The sequence below is a fragment of the Streptopelia decaocto genome, assembly GCF_964273445.1.
Source record: "Streptopelia decaocto genome assembly, chromosome: 8".
Classification (NCBI taxonomy): domain Eukaryota; kingdom Metazoa; phylum Chordata; class Aves; order Columbiformes; family Columbidae; genus Streptopelia; species Streptopelia decaocto.
The window spans coordinates 7,954,322-7,970,710 of NC_138662.1; the positions used below are offsets into that span (position 1 = coordinate 7,954,322).

The 16,389-nt window shown below is 37.8% G+C and overlaps 1 protein-coding gene across 1 annotated transcript; it reads right to left on the minus strand.

Moving 5' to 3' along the window:
* Positions 1-393: 393 nt before the first annotated feature.
* SELENOK (selenoprotein K) lies at positions 394-4,166 on the minus strand (the record flags this gene model as incomplete). Its single annotated transcript, XM_082060467.1, is given in 6 exon segments — positions 394-617; positions 1,769-1,861; positions 2,553-2,633; positions 3,424-3,514; positions 4,074-4,139; positions 4,142-4,166. Coding segments are annotated over 5 exon segments (351 nt in total). The 3' UTR covers positions 394-617; positions 1,769-1,773.
* Positions 4,167-16,389: the final 12,223 nt, after the last annotated feature.

The following is a 16,389-nucleotide window of genomic DNA, read 5'->3' on the forward strand; positions in this document are numbered from 1 at the left end:
ATGCCCATAACAGGCATATAAAACCCGTTATGGGCCTTAAGGAAGCAAGTTTGTAAGAGGCAAGGACTGTAACCAAAGTAATTTATAAGTTGTATTTTAAGAGTGTGTTTAGAGTACCATTAATACAATGAAAATACAGCGAAGTACAGAATGTTAGTACTCACAAAAATAGAGTGAATACAAAACCTATTAGGAAACACTGTTTTTAGTCGAGGGACCTTCTGTATCAAATATAAATATGTATTCTTCCTCATTTGAACAGAAAAGGACTTGCCATACTGCAAACTTTTTTTTTCTGAAAAGAATGAGAAAGTCAGCCTTGTGACAAGCCAAATATAATTTACTTATTACTTTGCAACTACAATAAAATGTTCAGAAACTATACAAAGACTGTAGACAGTAAACATGTATTTAATAAAACTGCAGTTCAGTTACACTGGATCCTTGAAGAAGGAGTTCCCAGTACAACTTCATTAGGCTGCTTGTAGCACAGAGCAGTTTCCAGTTTGACATACACATTTGCAACGTTCATACTCATTTGGTCCACCACTGAACTCTTCTTCCCTTTCATCTTGCAAATGTGTATGCTTTTGCCTGCCTTCTCAGCAAGCATTTACCTAGAAGATTAAATAATTACAGTGCATTAAGAGACAATAAGGCCTTTCTCTGTGAGATAAAATTATGTAAGTAACAAATTTAAAATAAAATTTGTTTTAATTTAGCTAAATGAGACATGCTGAAGGCTTGCAAACTTCTTTTCCTGAGCAGACTACCCATTGCCACTACCCAAAATCCTACAGCCTTTGCTGGCCTCATGTCAGACCAAAAAGAAGGGGGGGGGGGGGGCGGGGAAAAAAAGGCATCCAAATGAAAAAAAAAAAAAACAAAACCAAAAACTTGCCCTTTTTCCAGGGAACAGAAATACTGGTGTATGTGCTTTTTGGAATACAAGCTTTTTCCTACAAGATTTACAGGTACTACACACCTGCATGTGTGTTTTTTGTTCTTTTTTTTTCTTGTAAGTTTCATTATGGTAACAATGGGGGGTGATTAATGAAAAATGACTGTTTACTAAAGTCTCAAAGTAAACCAAACCATATGTTAGATGAAACTCCCACCAGCCAAACTAGTTAGTAAAACAGAATTAAAGTTTAGGCAGCTGTAAGAAATTTAAAGTCAAAGGCGTTTTAAATGTTTTTTTTTGCCTCCTGTTTTAAGCAATTCTGATTTTTATGCCATACTAGAATTGAAGATTTGCACAGCTATATCAATGTAACAGGAAAAAAGATTTTTGCTAGTAGTCTTTTAACAACTTTATTAATTTTCCTTCTTTACTATTGCTAAGTATGTACTTTAAACAACAATCCTCACGTGTCACATGATAATTATGAGAAATGCAAATAAAGTTTTAGTCACTACTGATCTGGACAGGACTTTAAATTAGCAGCCAAAACAGATGAAAAGTTTTAAGTATATATTTTTTTTAATCAGCTGTGTTCAAAAATCTGTGCTATGCTTTGTATATCAACTTCTATGCAATTAAAAGTAGAAGCTCACCATTTCTTAGCCAAAACCTTTTAACATCTTCTTTTTCTTCCACACTTTAACTGAAAGTATCTCAACCACTTTGATTCTCTTCCTGTTTCGGTAACTTTTGCAAAAGGAAGACAAAACGCTCCACTCTACCTTAAGCTTCAATTATCATTGTTATTTAAAAAAAAAAAAAAAAAAAAAAGTTCAAAGCAGGATAGAGCAGTTTTGGAATTACCTTCCTCATCCACCTCCAGCCATTGGTGGTGGACTGGGGCCTCCACCCCAGTGATTTATTCGCCCCATCCTTCGGCGAGGGTTTGCTGGAGGCCTGACAAGAGAGCAAGGAACACAACACCTATTCAATCGGCATTGGATTGTTAAACTTGAAAGATCATAACACTGTCTCTAAATGATAGTAATTAGGAAGTTAGATCTGCTGGAAAAGTTGTTTGGGTTTAATGTGAAAAGCTGAAAAAAAAAAAAACAACAACCAAACCCCAGCCCCACTTTCACAAAAATTCTGTATTGCAAAACTGTTGTAATTACTCGTCTCAAAAGAGAAAGCTATGGGTAATGGGGTTTTATACAGTCCTACAAAAACAGTTGTGCAAACCATTAAGAACAAAGAAAGATAGTAACTACAGTGTATACAGAAATTATATCTAACAAAGTGGTTTGCTTTATCTCTACGTAATCTAATACACAAAATGACTGATTTAATGGAAATCAAATGCTGAGTATAGGCAAGTGTCACAAAAGAATTTCAATAAAGATCCATATTGTCTATTAGGCAGGTTTGGAATATTGTTTCAGGGAGTGTTAGACCATAGTGTTATTACAGCTACGCAAGGCATCGTATTGTTATCAATGAGTTTCAGACAAAATACCGCAGATAAACAACATTTTAGTCTTCTAACGTGATCTGATTCAATGCAAATCACAACTGCCATCCAAATACTTTATGGCATTTTGCAAAGATAGAAAAAACACCCAGAAGTAGTAGGAATATGAAAAAATACCCTCTCCCGTCATTGTATCCTGAATAGGAGGAAGATGTGTAGCCTCTTCTTCTCAAATCTGGGTGAATTATGCTCTGGAAGCTAAAAAATAAATCAGGAGTTAGGTGAATTGATTGTTAGATATAATATCCTGAGTTTTTAGACTGCAAGATAAGAAATGGCCTGAAAAACAGTAAGTAGTGTTCAGGAATGAACAGTGTATCTTTTCAAAGTTACTGTTATTTAATAGATCTTGGCAATTTTTCTCCTACACAGTAAAAGAAAATCTGAAGTAATTCCAAATTACAGTAAGGCTCAAACTACAAAATCATTTTTTTTTTTTTTCTCCTGGTAAATATAGTGCAAGAAATGCATGAAGTATAAACCTGTAACTGATATAGTGAAGCTGAATAATGTTGACTACATCAAAAGAATTTTTTGTTTCTTAACCAGCTTCAATCTGAGGCCATAAATTTACGGTTACCACTGGGTGATTATTTTTACATAGCAAGAATCTATTGTCACCAGTAGAAATTCTGCAAATAACATCTCAGTTATTTGCTCAGCTAATAGAAACTAGCTGTTTAACAAAAGTATATGCCGCTTCTTTTTGCAGTATTAAAATGGGAGAAACTTATAATAAGAAAACTCATTTGAGCTGCCAGTAAGTTTGTGTCACTTTTCACACACTTCTCTTTTTATTTAATATATTATAGTGCTTAATAACCAAAGCCACAGTCATAGTAAAGCATTCACATATGTTTTGGGGACAGTAAATATGTAATAGTAAAGAGTAAATCTAACATTGTAATTGTTGTGCTACTGATAGCACTGAGTAGCTCCTATGATAAATGTAAAATAAAGCTCATCAAAAGAATTAATTTTTACTTACAACAGAACCACAAAATCTGCTATTGACCAGAAGAAATCTGTGATAACTGACAAACGCCAAGGAGCCCGACTCCGGCTGTCCAACACTTGTCCTGTAACAGATCAAGATGCAAACCATCCAGTGATGTTAGTATGTGACACTGCACAGTATATCACACAAAAATGTATCTGCTGACTCTAGAATTTGCAAACAGGATGGAGAAAACTGCGCTTCATGGGCAAGGGCAGCAGGTGCCATTCCCTACGGGGTGTTGTCCGAGTACTCGAAACAATCGCATCACCCCCAGCCAGCCGACACTGTGTCCACGTCACCTAAAAACCCACCAGGGCGGTCTCCGCTTCCCGACATGCGGTTAAGCGGCTCCGCTCCCGATGTTGGCAGAACACGCTGCGGCTTTTTCCAAGTCCTTAAAACCCGCCCGGCAGTGCGCGAGGCTCCGATCCGGCCCGCGGGGCTGACGTGACAGTGACAGCGGCGGCGCGCGATGCGCGCAGCTCGCTCGGGGCGGCGCGGAGGCTCCGCTCTGCTCGGCGCATTCCCCATAACCCCCCGGCCGCCCCCGCTCGCCGCCCGGCCGCCCCCGCTCGCTGCCCGGTCGCCGGCCCGTTCCCCGCCGCCCGGCCGCCGGCCCGTTCCCCGCCGCCTCTCACCGTTGGAGATGTACACCATGGCGGCTACCGCGCGCTGCCCCGTCACCTGCCCACCGCCCCGCCCCGCCGCGCGTGCGCGGGCGGGAGGCGCATGCGCAGGCGGGCCGGCCGGCGGCAGCGCCGTGTCGCGGGGCCAGTGGGCAGAGGGGACAGCGGCTGCCGTGACGCTGGGGCGGTGCTTGTGTTTGTTTTCCTGCTCCCGTTGCCATAGCAATCGTGGCGGTGTGCAGCCACGCTTAACGAGATGTTCCTCTCAGCAGCCCCGGCCTGGGACGGGCGGCGTTCAGGTGCAGCGTCACCTCCCTCAGAGCGGGCGGTTCTGGTTCACTCCCAAATGTGTTTATTTCAGTCGTTCCCCCGCCGTGTAACGCTGTATGACGGTGTATAACGCTGTGTTGGAGCTTTTGTGCCGTCCCTGATAGCGCATGGTTTTGCCAACAGTAACAGGGAACAAAAACTCTAGTCAGTAGTGTGCCAGGGTAGCTTTCATAAAAATTCCATATTCTTAGTAGTGTTCCATAGATAATTGCTGCTGTTTTTTCTCTAGAGCTGTCTCTTTTGTCCCTTACCTCTGCCTCGGTTTTCCCAAGTTGTTGGAAGAAAGCCTCGTCCATCCTTGTGTTTTTCTCCAATGGAACGTTAAAAGTGATATCTCACTGTAGTAATGTTAGAAATACTACCAAATGTAGATATTTATTTAAAACTTCTCCAAAAGAAACTTTTATTCCTTTATGTAATGATAGGTATGTAGCTACGTATATTCCCTGTTGTAGATGGGAATGCTCAGCTCAAAGTGGAGCATTTGTTTTAATTTATTTTTGTTTCTATAAAAACTTTGCCCCACAAATAGTGGCTAGCATTTTTTATGGAGAATCCATGCATGTAAAGTTGGAGTTAACAATGGCTATATAGGCAAATTTAATATAATGCATTCTCTCTCTTTTTTTTCAAAACTAAACTAGTAGAGAAGGGATGTGTAATTCTGCTGGGAAGCAGCAGTAACAAAAATGAATATAAAAGCATTTTAATACTGTCTTTGCAAAGCCTGTATTTTCCTAGTAACAATGAGATACAATATTTTGCTAAATCTCTTAACACAAGAGTGTTTGAAGTTAAAATTGTAATATGTCTCTGACAATGTAGTTGTACCATACTAAAGAAAATGTTTGTAACTGACAGGTGTTTGTAAATGTTCAATGTTTCAGAAATAAACAACTGAAAACAATTGTTAAAGATATCTGCCTATAACAAGGTATTTAAAGTAAATATTTATAATTAATATAAGAGCTAGGTCTTCTACCACTCAATAAACAGGCAAATACAAACGTGTTTAGAAAACAGTGGGTGCTACGCAGTGCATAATGGGCATAAATGCGGGCAGTATGTTAAAATTATTCAGGGACAACATCTATCTGTTTTCTTAATTAGGTATGCTTATGATGATTTTCTCAAACAACAGTCAAGTGTAGTCAGATCAGTTTCAGTTTACAGATTGCAAAATAAAGCCTGCATCGGTATAGAAGAGATTCAGCCAGTAAGTCATTTGAACATATTGTTTTTTGATTCCCAGTGAAACCAGGTCAATGGAACAATAAACTGAAAGAAAGATGTATTGGTGTGCTTTTAATTTATGGAATGCATAGCAGATCTGATACTGTGTGTTAGGTGATACATAAGTGCTGAGTTTATATGGAAAGTGGAAACAGATAAAACAAATTTTCAAATAATAGGAAAATAACTACTCAAGGAAAGGAGATGACAAATGTATGTCTTTGTATCAGTATGCTAACATGAAAATGATATAGTCCTGTTTTTAGATGATTTTCATAAACATACTTTGTTTTCTTTCTACTAGGCTTTGAGACAAAACAGCAAATTATCTTCTGTTTAAAGAGCTATTGCAGAAGTTGTAGATACAACATTTACCAGGAAGAAAACAAAAAGAGGAAGGATGGCAATGGGAAGATAATGGCGCTAAGTAGAGATAAAGGAGACATTGTAAATTTCGTGATGTATTGAAAACACAAAGAAACTGACTCTTGCTTGTATAAAACCAAACATCACAGTCCAAACTTTTTGCTGTACTTTAGACAGAAACATAACCATGAATCTGAATACGAACACTGAACTTATGCTCTGTATGTAGTTGATGTTGTCCTGCATGAAATAATACTATAAGAGTTTGAACAATTAATTCCCTTTTTAATGTACTGTCTTTTGGAGGGAATGTGTTAATCATGCAAAAAGGAACAATGTGGTTTTTGTTTTCCAAATGACAAAAAAACCTCCAAACCCCAACAACGAAGATGATGATTAGTGAGTTTTTCCATTTTTTTTTAAGGAAAATCATACATGAGATAGTCTTGGTTTATTTAATAATGAATTAATATGCAGTGTTGTCTCAGTGTCCCCAAATTATACAATTATTATGCAAAATTGCTCTGTGAAATGTATTTTTGGTAAATGAAGTTAAACTGGTAGTACTAGTGTGGGGGGTATTCCTAACACAGTTTCATTTTATTTTTCTAAGCAAGCATGTCCAGGTGCTTAACAGTGGCAAAATAACCAACCATTGCATAAAATGATGCATGAAGATTTTAGTATTGATAACTTATTTTTTTAAAGTACTTCTACATGCATTACTTATTTATTTCCATATTTAAGTTTTAGACATGAAAATGTGAGATTTAAAAGGTGTAGTTAACAGTTATCAAGCATGTTATCCTTTGGCCTGTCTCTTGGTCAGGAATGGAGTAGACAAGAGGAATAGGAATCCAGTTATTCACATGCATTTGCAGTTGTCATGGTTCAACCCCAGCCAGTAACTAAGCACCACACAGCCTCTAGTTCACTCCCCGCCAGTGGGATGGGGGTGAGAATCAGAAAAGTGAGAAAACTCGTGGGTTGAGATAAAGACAGTTTTATAGGTAAAGCAGAAACTTTGCACACAAACAAAGCAAAACAAGGAATTAATTAATGGCTTCCTATGGGCAGGGGGGTGTTCAGCCATCTCCGGGAAAGCCGTGCTCCACCATGCACAACAGTTACTTGGGAAGACAAACACCATGACTCTGAACATCACCCTCTTCCTTCTTCTTCCCCCCAAACATATACTGAGCTTGTGCCCCCTCCCAGCTTCTTGTGCACCCGGACAGCGTGAGAAGCTGAAAAATCCTTGACTACGTAGCAACAACTAAAACATCAGTGTATTTCAAGATTATTTTCATTCTAAATCCAAACCACAGCACTGTACCAGCTATGAGGAAGAAAATTAACTTTATCCAAATGGAAACTGGGATGGCAGTTTATGGTACAGTTGGGACAGCAAGTGTGGATATAAGCTCTGGTGGGAGCTAATTTCTGGTAATGCCACAGCCCTGGCATCCCTCTCTGAGCAGCTGCTCCTTCACAAAGGACAGGGTGAGCATCTCTAGCTGTTGCTAATTGGAATCCCTCAGTGACCTGCACCTTTGGTTTCAGCCTGCATGCCTGATGCTGGGAAGTTCAGAGGACGGCAGCAGCTCTGCACCTGTGCTTAATGAAAACCAGTAGAAGAAGGTGTTTTGAAAGTCAGCAACAGAAATACAAAGCAGCTGTGTTGCCCTTCTGAAGGTGAGAACCATGAGGTATGGAGCTGGGCAGTCACTGGTGCACAAGAGCTAAAAATTAATATAGATGCTATTTGGAAACTGGGGAGATGCAATCATTTGATGGTAGGCAAAGTAAATGCCTGTACGATGCCTTGAAGAGTAGTGTAGACCATACGTAAGTATTCTAAGTAATTGAAAATGAGCAATAATAAATGGGATTTTCAGCTTTTTAATGCAATCTGAACTCTCAATGCGATAGCTTCTGTTTTTAGGTGGTTTGTTTTTTTTAAACTCCATTCCAAATGTAGATTTGTATAGTTTGATTCCTTGTAAATTGTGTATTTGCAGATCATAACCTAAGTACTGGTGTCTGAGCAACACATTACTGTGCTTTAGTAATTTTTTTCTATTTTTTACTCAAAAGTAGCAAAACCATGGGTTTTATGTATTAAGGGATAACCTTTTAGTTGTGGTGCAAGAGAATTAGAAAATTGTGTGCATAGAGAAGTGGTGAAACAACATGAACAGCACTTGTACTTTCTAAAATTTATGCTGTGTTTTTAATATGATTGTAAACTTTTCAAGAGAAAATAATTTTGAATTAAAAGCTAAAAGAGGGAAACTTGACCCTGCCATGAAGAGGATTTGCAAACTATTGATTGTATTTGAAGAGTAGAAATAGAAGAGGCTTTTTTTTTTTTCCAACCTGTAGTTTTTTCACATAGTGATTATCATGTTGCACCATCACATAATTTAAATGGAAACATTCCACCCTTAATTTGGACTTGAATTATTCATAGAAGAGCTGATTGTCATGTAGTATTTGTTTTATGCACACACAATTAATACTGTATGTATTAGAGCAAGATATCTTCTAAACTCCAGATTACAAATGTAGAATGTTCATTGCAACATAAACATAAGATTCAGAGTGTATTTCACAGTAGTCTATTTTTTAACAGCTTTTATAAGAAAAATAAAAATTTGCTGTTTGTGGAACTAAGTTATGTTGATTTAATGTCAGAATTTTAAACAGATCTTACCTGTTTAAGTAAGCTTCAGTTATGAGTAATTGCTTGAAGACCTAATTTTTTTAATATTCTTTGGTGCCCCAGACATAGATATACTCGGGTACTGTGGGGTTTCAGTTAAAGGTATCTTGTGCAGATTTCAAGTAGAAGATACATTTTGCAAAATCAGCAGCTATGATCACAGCATAAAATCAGGTCAAGAAAATAAGCACATAATACTGTGAACTATTTTTCTCCCTAAATGGAACAGGAACTAGATGCTCTAGGAACAGAATTTGTCTGCTAATTGTTTTGTTTGTGTGTGTTTGTGTTTTTTAAATAACATTTGTTGATATGTGAATAACAAACATGCAAGATGACTACAATAACTACAGTTAACAGTTTGAAACAAATATATGGAGGAATGCCAAAGGACTGTCTTGTGCTTTTTTATTTGTTTAGGTAACAGCATATCCTTATATACAGAAAGCCATAACTGCCTGTAAATGTTACATATTCTTAATAACAAAGGCTTCAGCCCTCAGTAGAATGGAATTGTTGGTCTTCAAAAGTTGTATGAAAGTCTAGAAAGAAACTTCCACACTCCTTCAGGCAAGGTGACTAGTGTGCTAAATTATCTGTTCAGGCAGAAAAGAAGCATGTTCAGTAATTGGTGAAACTACCTGACTAGAGAGAAGAAATACCTGTGTCATCCACGGTTATTGAGTGGTGCTGATACTTTGAATATCCATCAGGTGGCAGCGTAAGTGTGAAATAACACTGCCTGCTTTGTTTAATTATACTGGAAAGTTTCTAGCAAGTTAGTCACAACCTGTTTGGATTCGCCTTTGTACAAAAATCCCCAGTCCAGTGCCACCAGACACTTTTGTTATGTACAAGTGGCAAATTCTTGCTGGATTACGGATCAGTTTTGAATACACAAATGTAAACTGTTTTGGGAATTTATTAGAAATCTTGTATTGGTGGGGTTTTGGGTAAAGTTGGAGAAATGCTGGTATGTTTACATATTATGATTATTATTTCTCCTGGATATGCATGAGTTGCATCTATACTGATGACTGAGTGAGCATAAATGTTTTTTCTTGATGCATATTTGCTTTACTGTGTGTTTGGAGTTTTGTATCTGTGTTTGGAGTCTTGCAGTAGGCACTTGAAGCTACTGCTGTTGTGCTCAGAGTGGATTCCTTCCTGCTGACCCAGGGCTGAGGTTGCGCAGCAGCCGGCGCACTCCTGTGGTGTGGCCACAGTGTTAGTAGCTCTCCGTTCATATGCTGTGCGCACTGAGGACTGGCAGCTGGCATGGACTTCACTGCTGGTGAAGATGTAATGTGGATATGCGGTCCTGGGATCACACCAGATTTCAGCACTTGAAACCTTGTTTTTTCCCTCTTTGCAGCATAACAGCCAGCAATGCGGATTTGTCAATGGAAATTGTATAGGACAAGATTAACGTGAATTTTGAGAATGTCCATTACTGCATTAGAAATGGCAATGCGAGTAAGGTGACAAATTAAACAAGGCTCTGTTGCTAGAGGCATCTCTGACACTTGATCTACAGCTTTAGCTGTTGAACTTTCGTTAACTGTTTCAGACTTCAGAGCCAAGATAAAAATAGCAGTTAAGGTACTTGTCAGAAGCAGGTGGATGAAGACAATTCCATAATATGCTTGGTGAATAAAACAGTGATGTGATAATTGACACATTGTTCTGAAGAGCTCTTATGGTTGTGTTGGAATATTAATATCAGTTTTTATCTTCTGGAAAGTTATTTTACTTATGACTTTAATGGAATATGTTAACACAATCGAAGAACCTTTAAATGGGTGCAAAGAGTGCAGGTATTTAAAAAGCATGTAGTTACAATTTTTTAGAGGGTATTAGGGAAGATGTGGATGCTGTGAAGCTTGGAATGGGTGCTGACATGATGGTTCTGTAGAGATTTTTAAAAGTATATGGCATTGAGGTTGCAGCATTCTTACTCCATTATTATTGTTCCTGATTTTGGTGTTTATATGCAACATTACCATTCTTGTTTTTACTGAACATAAAAGGGAGCCTACAGCAGAGCTAGCCCCCAGTGAGAAATAATTGCATATGAACTTATTTACTATTTTTGCCCATCTCCATCAGACTAGGTGACAAAACCATGCTTTCAGTTCTCCACATTCATATTGTCATGACCTAAAAAGTATTCTCATTTCTGTCTGGCCTAAATATGTAGTTTTTATCTCAGCAGGAAAGAATTCAGGACATTGAGAAGAATCCCCAGTAATGTCTTTATGCTGACAATTAATTGCAATTGAATTGTCATGTGTTTCATGCTCAAGGAAGAAAAAAAACAGCCTGTAAAGTGCTAATTTCATTCACCAATAACTATGGTAAAAATTAAGATTCTCCAGTAATCCAGTCTGCATGAAGCTGAGCTTCAATGGCAAAGAAAAAGAAAGCAAGTCAGACTGGGTAATGAAACCAGACATGTAGTAGTACCTGAGTATCCGAAAAGATAAATAGTAAGAGGCTTGAAATATATAAAAATGTAAATGGATTAAGCAGCACAAAAACATTTGATGTCAGTGAAAATTAGTGGGTGATAACAAGTATCAGGAAGCTCTTCATGCTGTCTTGACAGAAATGCTTTTATGCAGAAGGAGAGATCGTGCTTCAAACAAAAAAACCCACCCAAACCTTCATTATAACACAATTTTTCTTTAAAAAGGCTTTGGAAATCAAGCATTTTAGATTTTATGCTTTTATAGTAGGATTTGCACATTCTAGGCTACTGTTGAAACTAAATTTCTTTTTGGAGGAATTAGAGGTGAGTTTAAAGAGAGACATTTTTTTCCTTAGCTATTGGATTCCTTCATTCTTGTTGCCCTGGGACAAAAAAAAAGAATAAATCAGTGAGAATCAAAAGAAACAGCATGCTTTAGATTAAGAAAATAGTTTTAATTTATGCTTTTAAAAAAGTCAGGGCTATAAGTGATCATGTCTGAGTCTCCAAGCAGTAGAAGTTAAGCTGATGTGTTGGAATGAAGTAGCTTATTCACCTATTTATCTCACACGGTATCTCTCATACTTTTTTTTTCCGTTTTTTGAACTGTACAGGTACAGGAAAGAGCTATAGCAAAGCATTTGATGCCTGGAATTCCTTCTGGAGACCTTTCAGTCATCATTGCTGCTTCCTGCTCACCTTGCTGCTGCAGATCTGCAGCCTTTCTGATGGATGTTAGAAGCAGTCATGAGGCTTCTGGAATATTTGGTTCTCTCATTGTTTGTGTTACAGTTTCAGGGTTTTTTTCATAATTAGCAGAAGTTTCCACATCCTGTCTCAGCAGTGTTTGTCTATCTTGTTTCTAAGGTGAGATAATAATGTACTGCATGGTCCTGTTGCGTGACATGGTCTTGCTGAGAACCAGTAAGCATCAGTTCAAGTTAATTGTGAGAGTGATGTCAGGTACCAGTGTGAAAATGCAAGCATTTTAAACAAGAAGGTCCCATGGGTAGCTTTCTTATTAAGCATATACCTCAGCTGAACTTTAAATGCTGCCAAAGCAGCAAGGCTACCTTATCTATTGAAGTTCTCTAAGTGATGCTGGATATCATTTGTATAATACTTTAGGTGGGTGTGACTCATGGAGAAGGTGCTACTGAATGTTCCCCACCTACACCATGACCCTGTGGGCCTTTACTATTGACCCAACACGCCGCACACGTTCCCTGATAGGTAACACAGGAGAAGAGTGCAGTATTTGGCTGTTCATATTTGGCCAGAGAACAAGAAGGATAAGGATGCTGGGCTTGGAACAGCTGCTTTTGTTTGCTGTGCAGAAAGTCTCCAGGTATGTGGTGGCAAGGTAAGCAGGAGACAGCTGGTAAAGAAGTTCTGTATTTCCTTAACTTGAAGATCCTTTCTGCACCCTTTAAACTTTTCATAATTTTAAGTCATTAATAACAAGGAAAGAGAAACGGTAAAGAGAATTGGTTCCTCTGGGCTTATAACTTCTACCCTGAACATTTCGTCTCTCTATTCTGCCAGTTTCTCAATTTCCAAAAAAAGTCATTCACAAAGTCTTCTCCATCCTTTATGTTACAAGATTTTCTTCCAGGCTGTTAGCCAGGTGCATTAATCACTGTAGTCCCAATCAGATAAATGACAACTAAAATGGTATGAGGGAAGCTTCCAAATAATTGAACTCACAGTAGATTACAATGCTTTATTAGGCTAATAGACTTTAGAAGTGCTTGTTTACAGATTCTCCTCTTGAAGCTGTTCAAAACATGCTCCTGGGAGCAAGGTAAAAAAAAAAAAAATACATCAATAGAGGGAGTAGTTTTGGCCATCATTTGCTCTTCTGCTGCAATGTAACTGGTCCTGTCAGACTTTACTTGTTTAGTGCCGAGAGGCAGAATTGAAGTTCTGGAACCAGTGAGCTGGATTTTGTCTTGTTGCTTTCTTGTGTCAATTACAGCTGTTCTGAAAAGACAGAAACTTCACTAATAGCTTCTTAAAGTTCCTTCTGTTACTTTGGGTTAGGTGCGTTCCATGCACAGAAAAGTGACACTGTTGTCTTTAAATTTCAGATATGTTTTTTTGCTTGACAGCATCACATGTTGATGTTACCTTTTTTTCTCCCCTAAGGCTTATTTTCTAAAGCTGTTTTTCAGATGACTCCTGACTACAGTAATACATTTTTTAAAATTGAAATTTAATAATAGCTTATGCAAGCTACACTTTTGGCTGGAAATTGCATAATTTGATAGTAAGTTGCCCAATCTGCATAGCTGATAGTAGATTCCTAATGTACTAATGAAAAGCATGTGTCCTTTGGGGACACAAACGTAGAGGTCTCTTCTGAGTGTTTTCTTACCAACAGTATAAAATCTGAGGGTCTCTTTCATTGGGTGAATTTCTTGCATGGTTCCTTATCTTTCTTGACCTGCAGATTCAGCAGTTTGAGATACATTATCATTGTAGTACTTGCAAATGTATCTGGTGTCTGAATATGTCCAGTATTTGGGTACCCACAAAGTAATGTTTCTGCAAAGACTGATTAAGCACAGAAGAGTAATTTATTATTAAACTGATGTAAAATAAAAACTGGAAGAGAGCTTGTTTCTCTCAGTCTCTGTAACTATTATTGGAACATACCTCTCTTTTTGTAGCCATTCTTCCTTTTTGATGGTCCTGAGGCAACTCTGAACATTTTTACAGACAGAAGTAGTGACAGTGTATGGATTGTCAGCATTGAAAGATCTAAGCTTTTGATCACAGCATCCTTCCCTCTCTTTCCATTAATTTTCTAATTAAGTTAATATTGCATGTTTCATTATTGCTATCATTGAAATACTTGTAGTCAGCCCAAGCTATGTAGAAAATAGAATATTTAACTACACTGCATATTTCATGTTAAGGATGAAACTGAATAAACTTGATGCTTCTAGCAAAACCAGTTTCCTTAATAAGAATAATCAATTACATTTTCCTCACTGCCACGTGGCCAGACATGCAGAGCACATCTTTCCACCTGGGTTCCTCATGTCATTTGAAGAGCCAGAATTAAAAGGGACAGAACAGGGATTGCAGTTCTCTCTATTCCATCACGTAAATTTTCCCTCTGTGCAGCTGGTACACTGGAAATGTAACTGCTTTGGAAAAGACTCAATAGATATTAACTGTGCGAACAAAAGAAGTTTAATTCTATAGAATGATTTTTGTCCTAGAGAATTTGTATTAATGATATTGAGAGGATCCATAATCATCTCAGTAATTCAACATAAAATGAGATTTCTTATGTCTCTTTTAAGGTGTGGTTTGTGGGGTTTTGTTTGTTGTTCTGGTTTGAGTTTTCCCCTCCCCCTTTCTTTCTCTTCCCTTTCCTCTTTCTGACCTTCCTGAGACTTCTGTCCCCTGACTGTGAAGTGTGGATCTCCTTTGCAATAGTACTAGTAATAGATACCCTGAAAATTATGCACCTATCCTCACTCAGCAGTTAATTCCTTCAGTATTTTATGGCATCTGTGTATAGCCCCTGGCAAGCAGAAACGAGAGAAGGCATATTAAAAAAATACATATATAGAAACAAGGGAGAAGAAAAGTGTTTTCCGTGTAAGTGGTTGTTTATGTATGTGCTGCAGCTACTTATGTCTTCTTGCTGGTGTGGATGGTGCTGAAAAGTCGGGTCATCTTCAGTTATTCCTATGAAGTCTGCAGACCCACCCTTTGAAGTAAATGTCTTTGTGGCTCTTTGAGCCTCCATCAGTAATTGAATTTGTTTCTATAAGGCTATGTTGTGGCTTCCACTGGCTAGTACAAGGCAAAAATATTTCTCTCTTGGCTGAAGTGGTTACTATGTGTATTATTCAGAGACAGTTCTCCCAACCTGTACTCTGAAGTCAGTTTAGTTTTTCTAATTGATAATTCTTCAGGTAGGGTCTTCACAGGGTCTTTACAGAGCTCTAATCTTGACCACTGCTTCCTAAGGACAGATTACTATTTGAAATTATAAGGGTCTCCAAGCTCCTAGGCCTGCTGTGACTCTGCGGAACCCCTATAGATTGTTGCTAATAGATATGCCTATAGATTGCTGTAGGAGCTTTCCTACTCTTTGCATATTAATATATTGTGCTCATCTCTCATATAACTAGTGCAGCATTTTGTTGTAAAATGTTGTTGTAAATCACTTTTATGTTTTCAAATGTCTTTGCAAGGTGGTGGAATGACTTAGCAGAAAATACTGCAGATGCTGACAGCAGATTCTTTCTCTTCAGAGAGAATGCTTGCAAAAAGAAAACGTAATATGATAGTGTAAGCAGAAAAAAATCTGGAAGACTTGTTGCCCACTTCAGCTCAATGACCTTGGTTGTAATTAAAAGACTTCCTATCTTTGTTGCTCAAAAAATGTGTAGGTAGTCCTATACACTGATTTTGTGAAGAAAGAGGAAAAATGAGCTAGAGTTTAGGAACTTGACATGAAGCATAACTATATTGATTCTTTTTTTTCTCAGAAATTTTTATTAAAAATTATGTGCTCTGAGATATGAAGAAATACACATTTTTCTACTTTTTAAATGTCTATTAGTTCCATTGAATGGAGCAAATCTACTGATTAAAAAAGAAGGTTTTTTGTTTTATTTTTCCATGCAAACTTTTATCTAATTAAAAATACATGAGTGTCTTCATTCTACAAAGGTGTCTGATCAATTATATTATCTATTTCATTAGTCAGGATGTGTCCTTAGACCCTCTTAAATGAAAGAACATTTTGTTGTATTGTGGGAATTGCTATTCCAATTATTTCCTCTTTTTGTTTTGTCAAGGATTCTGTTTTAAATATCTGATGGCTGTGACAGCAGTCAGGTTACGTGAAGTCTGATCCATACTCTCTTAATGCACATATCCTGTTTTACTTATCTTTATTATATTGTTGTTATCTAAATGACATCCAGGTGCCATCAACCACAATGTGGTTTTGATTTATAGCATTCTGACTTAGTTCAGTGCTACCTTGTCATTCCTTTGCTGTGATTGCACAGAAGTTAGCAAAACAGTGACATTTATAATTCTTCAGTCTACTCATTCTTTGTTTTAGGGCCTCTGGAGGAATTCTGGGAACTTTCATGCATCGCTTGAGCTCCCAGGAGTGCTAGATATTCTTGGGGGAGGAACATCTGAGGGTCAATGAATTTATTGATATG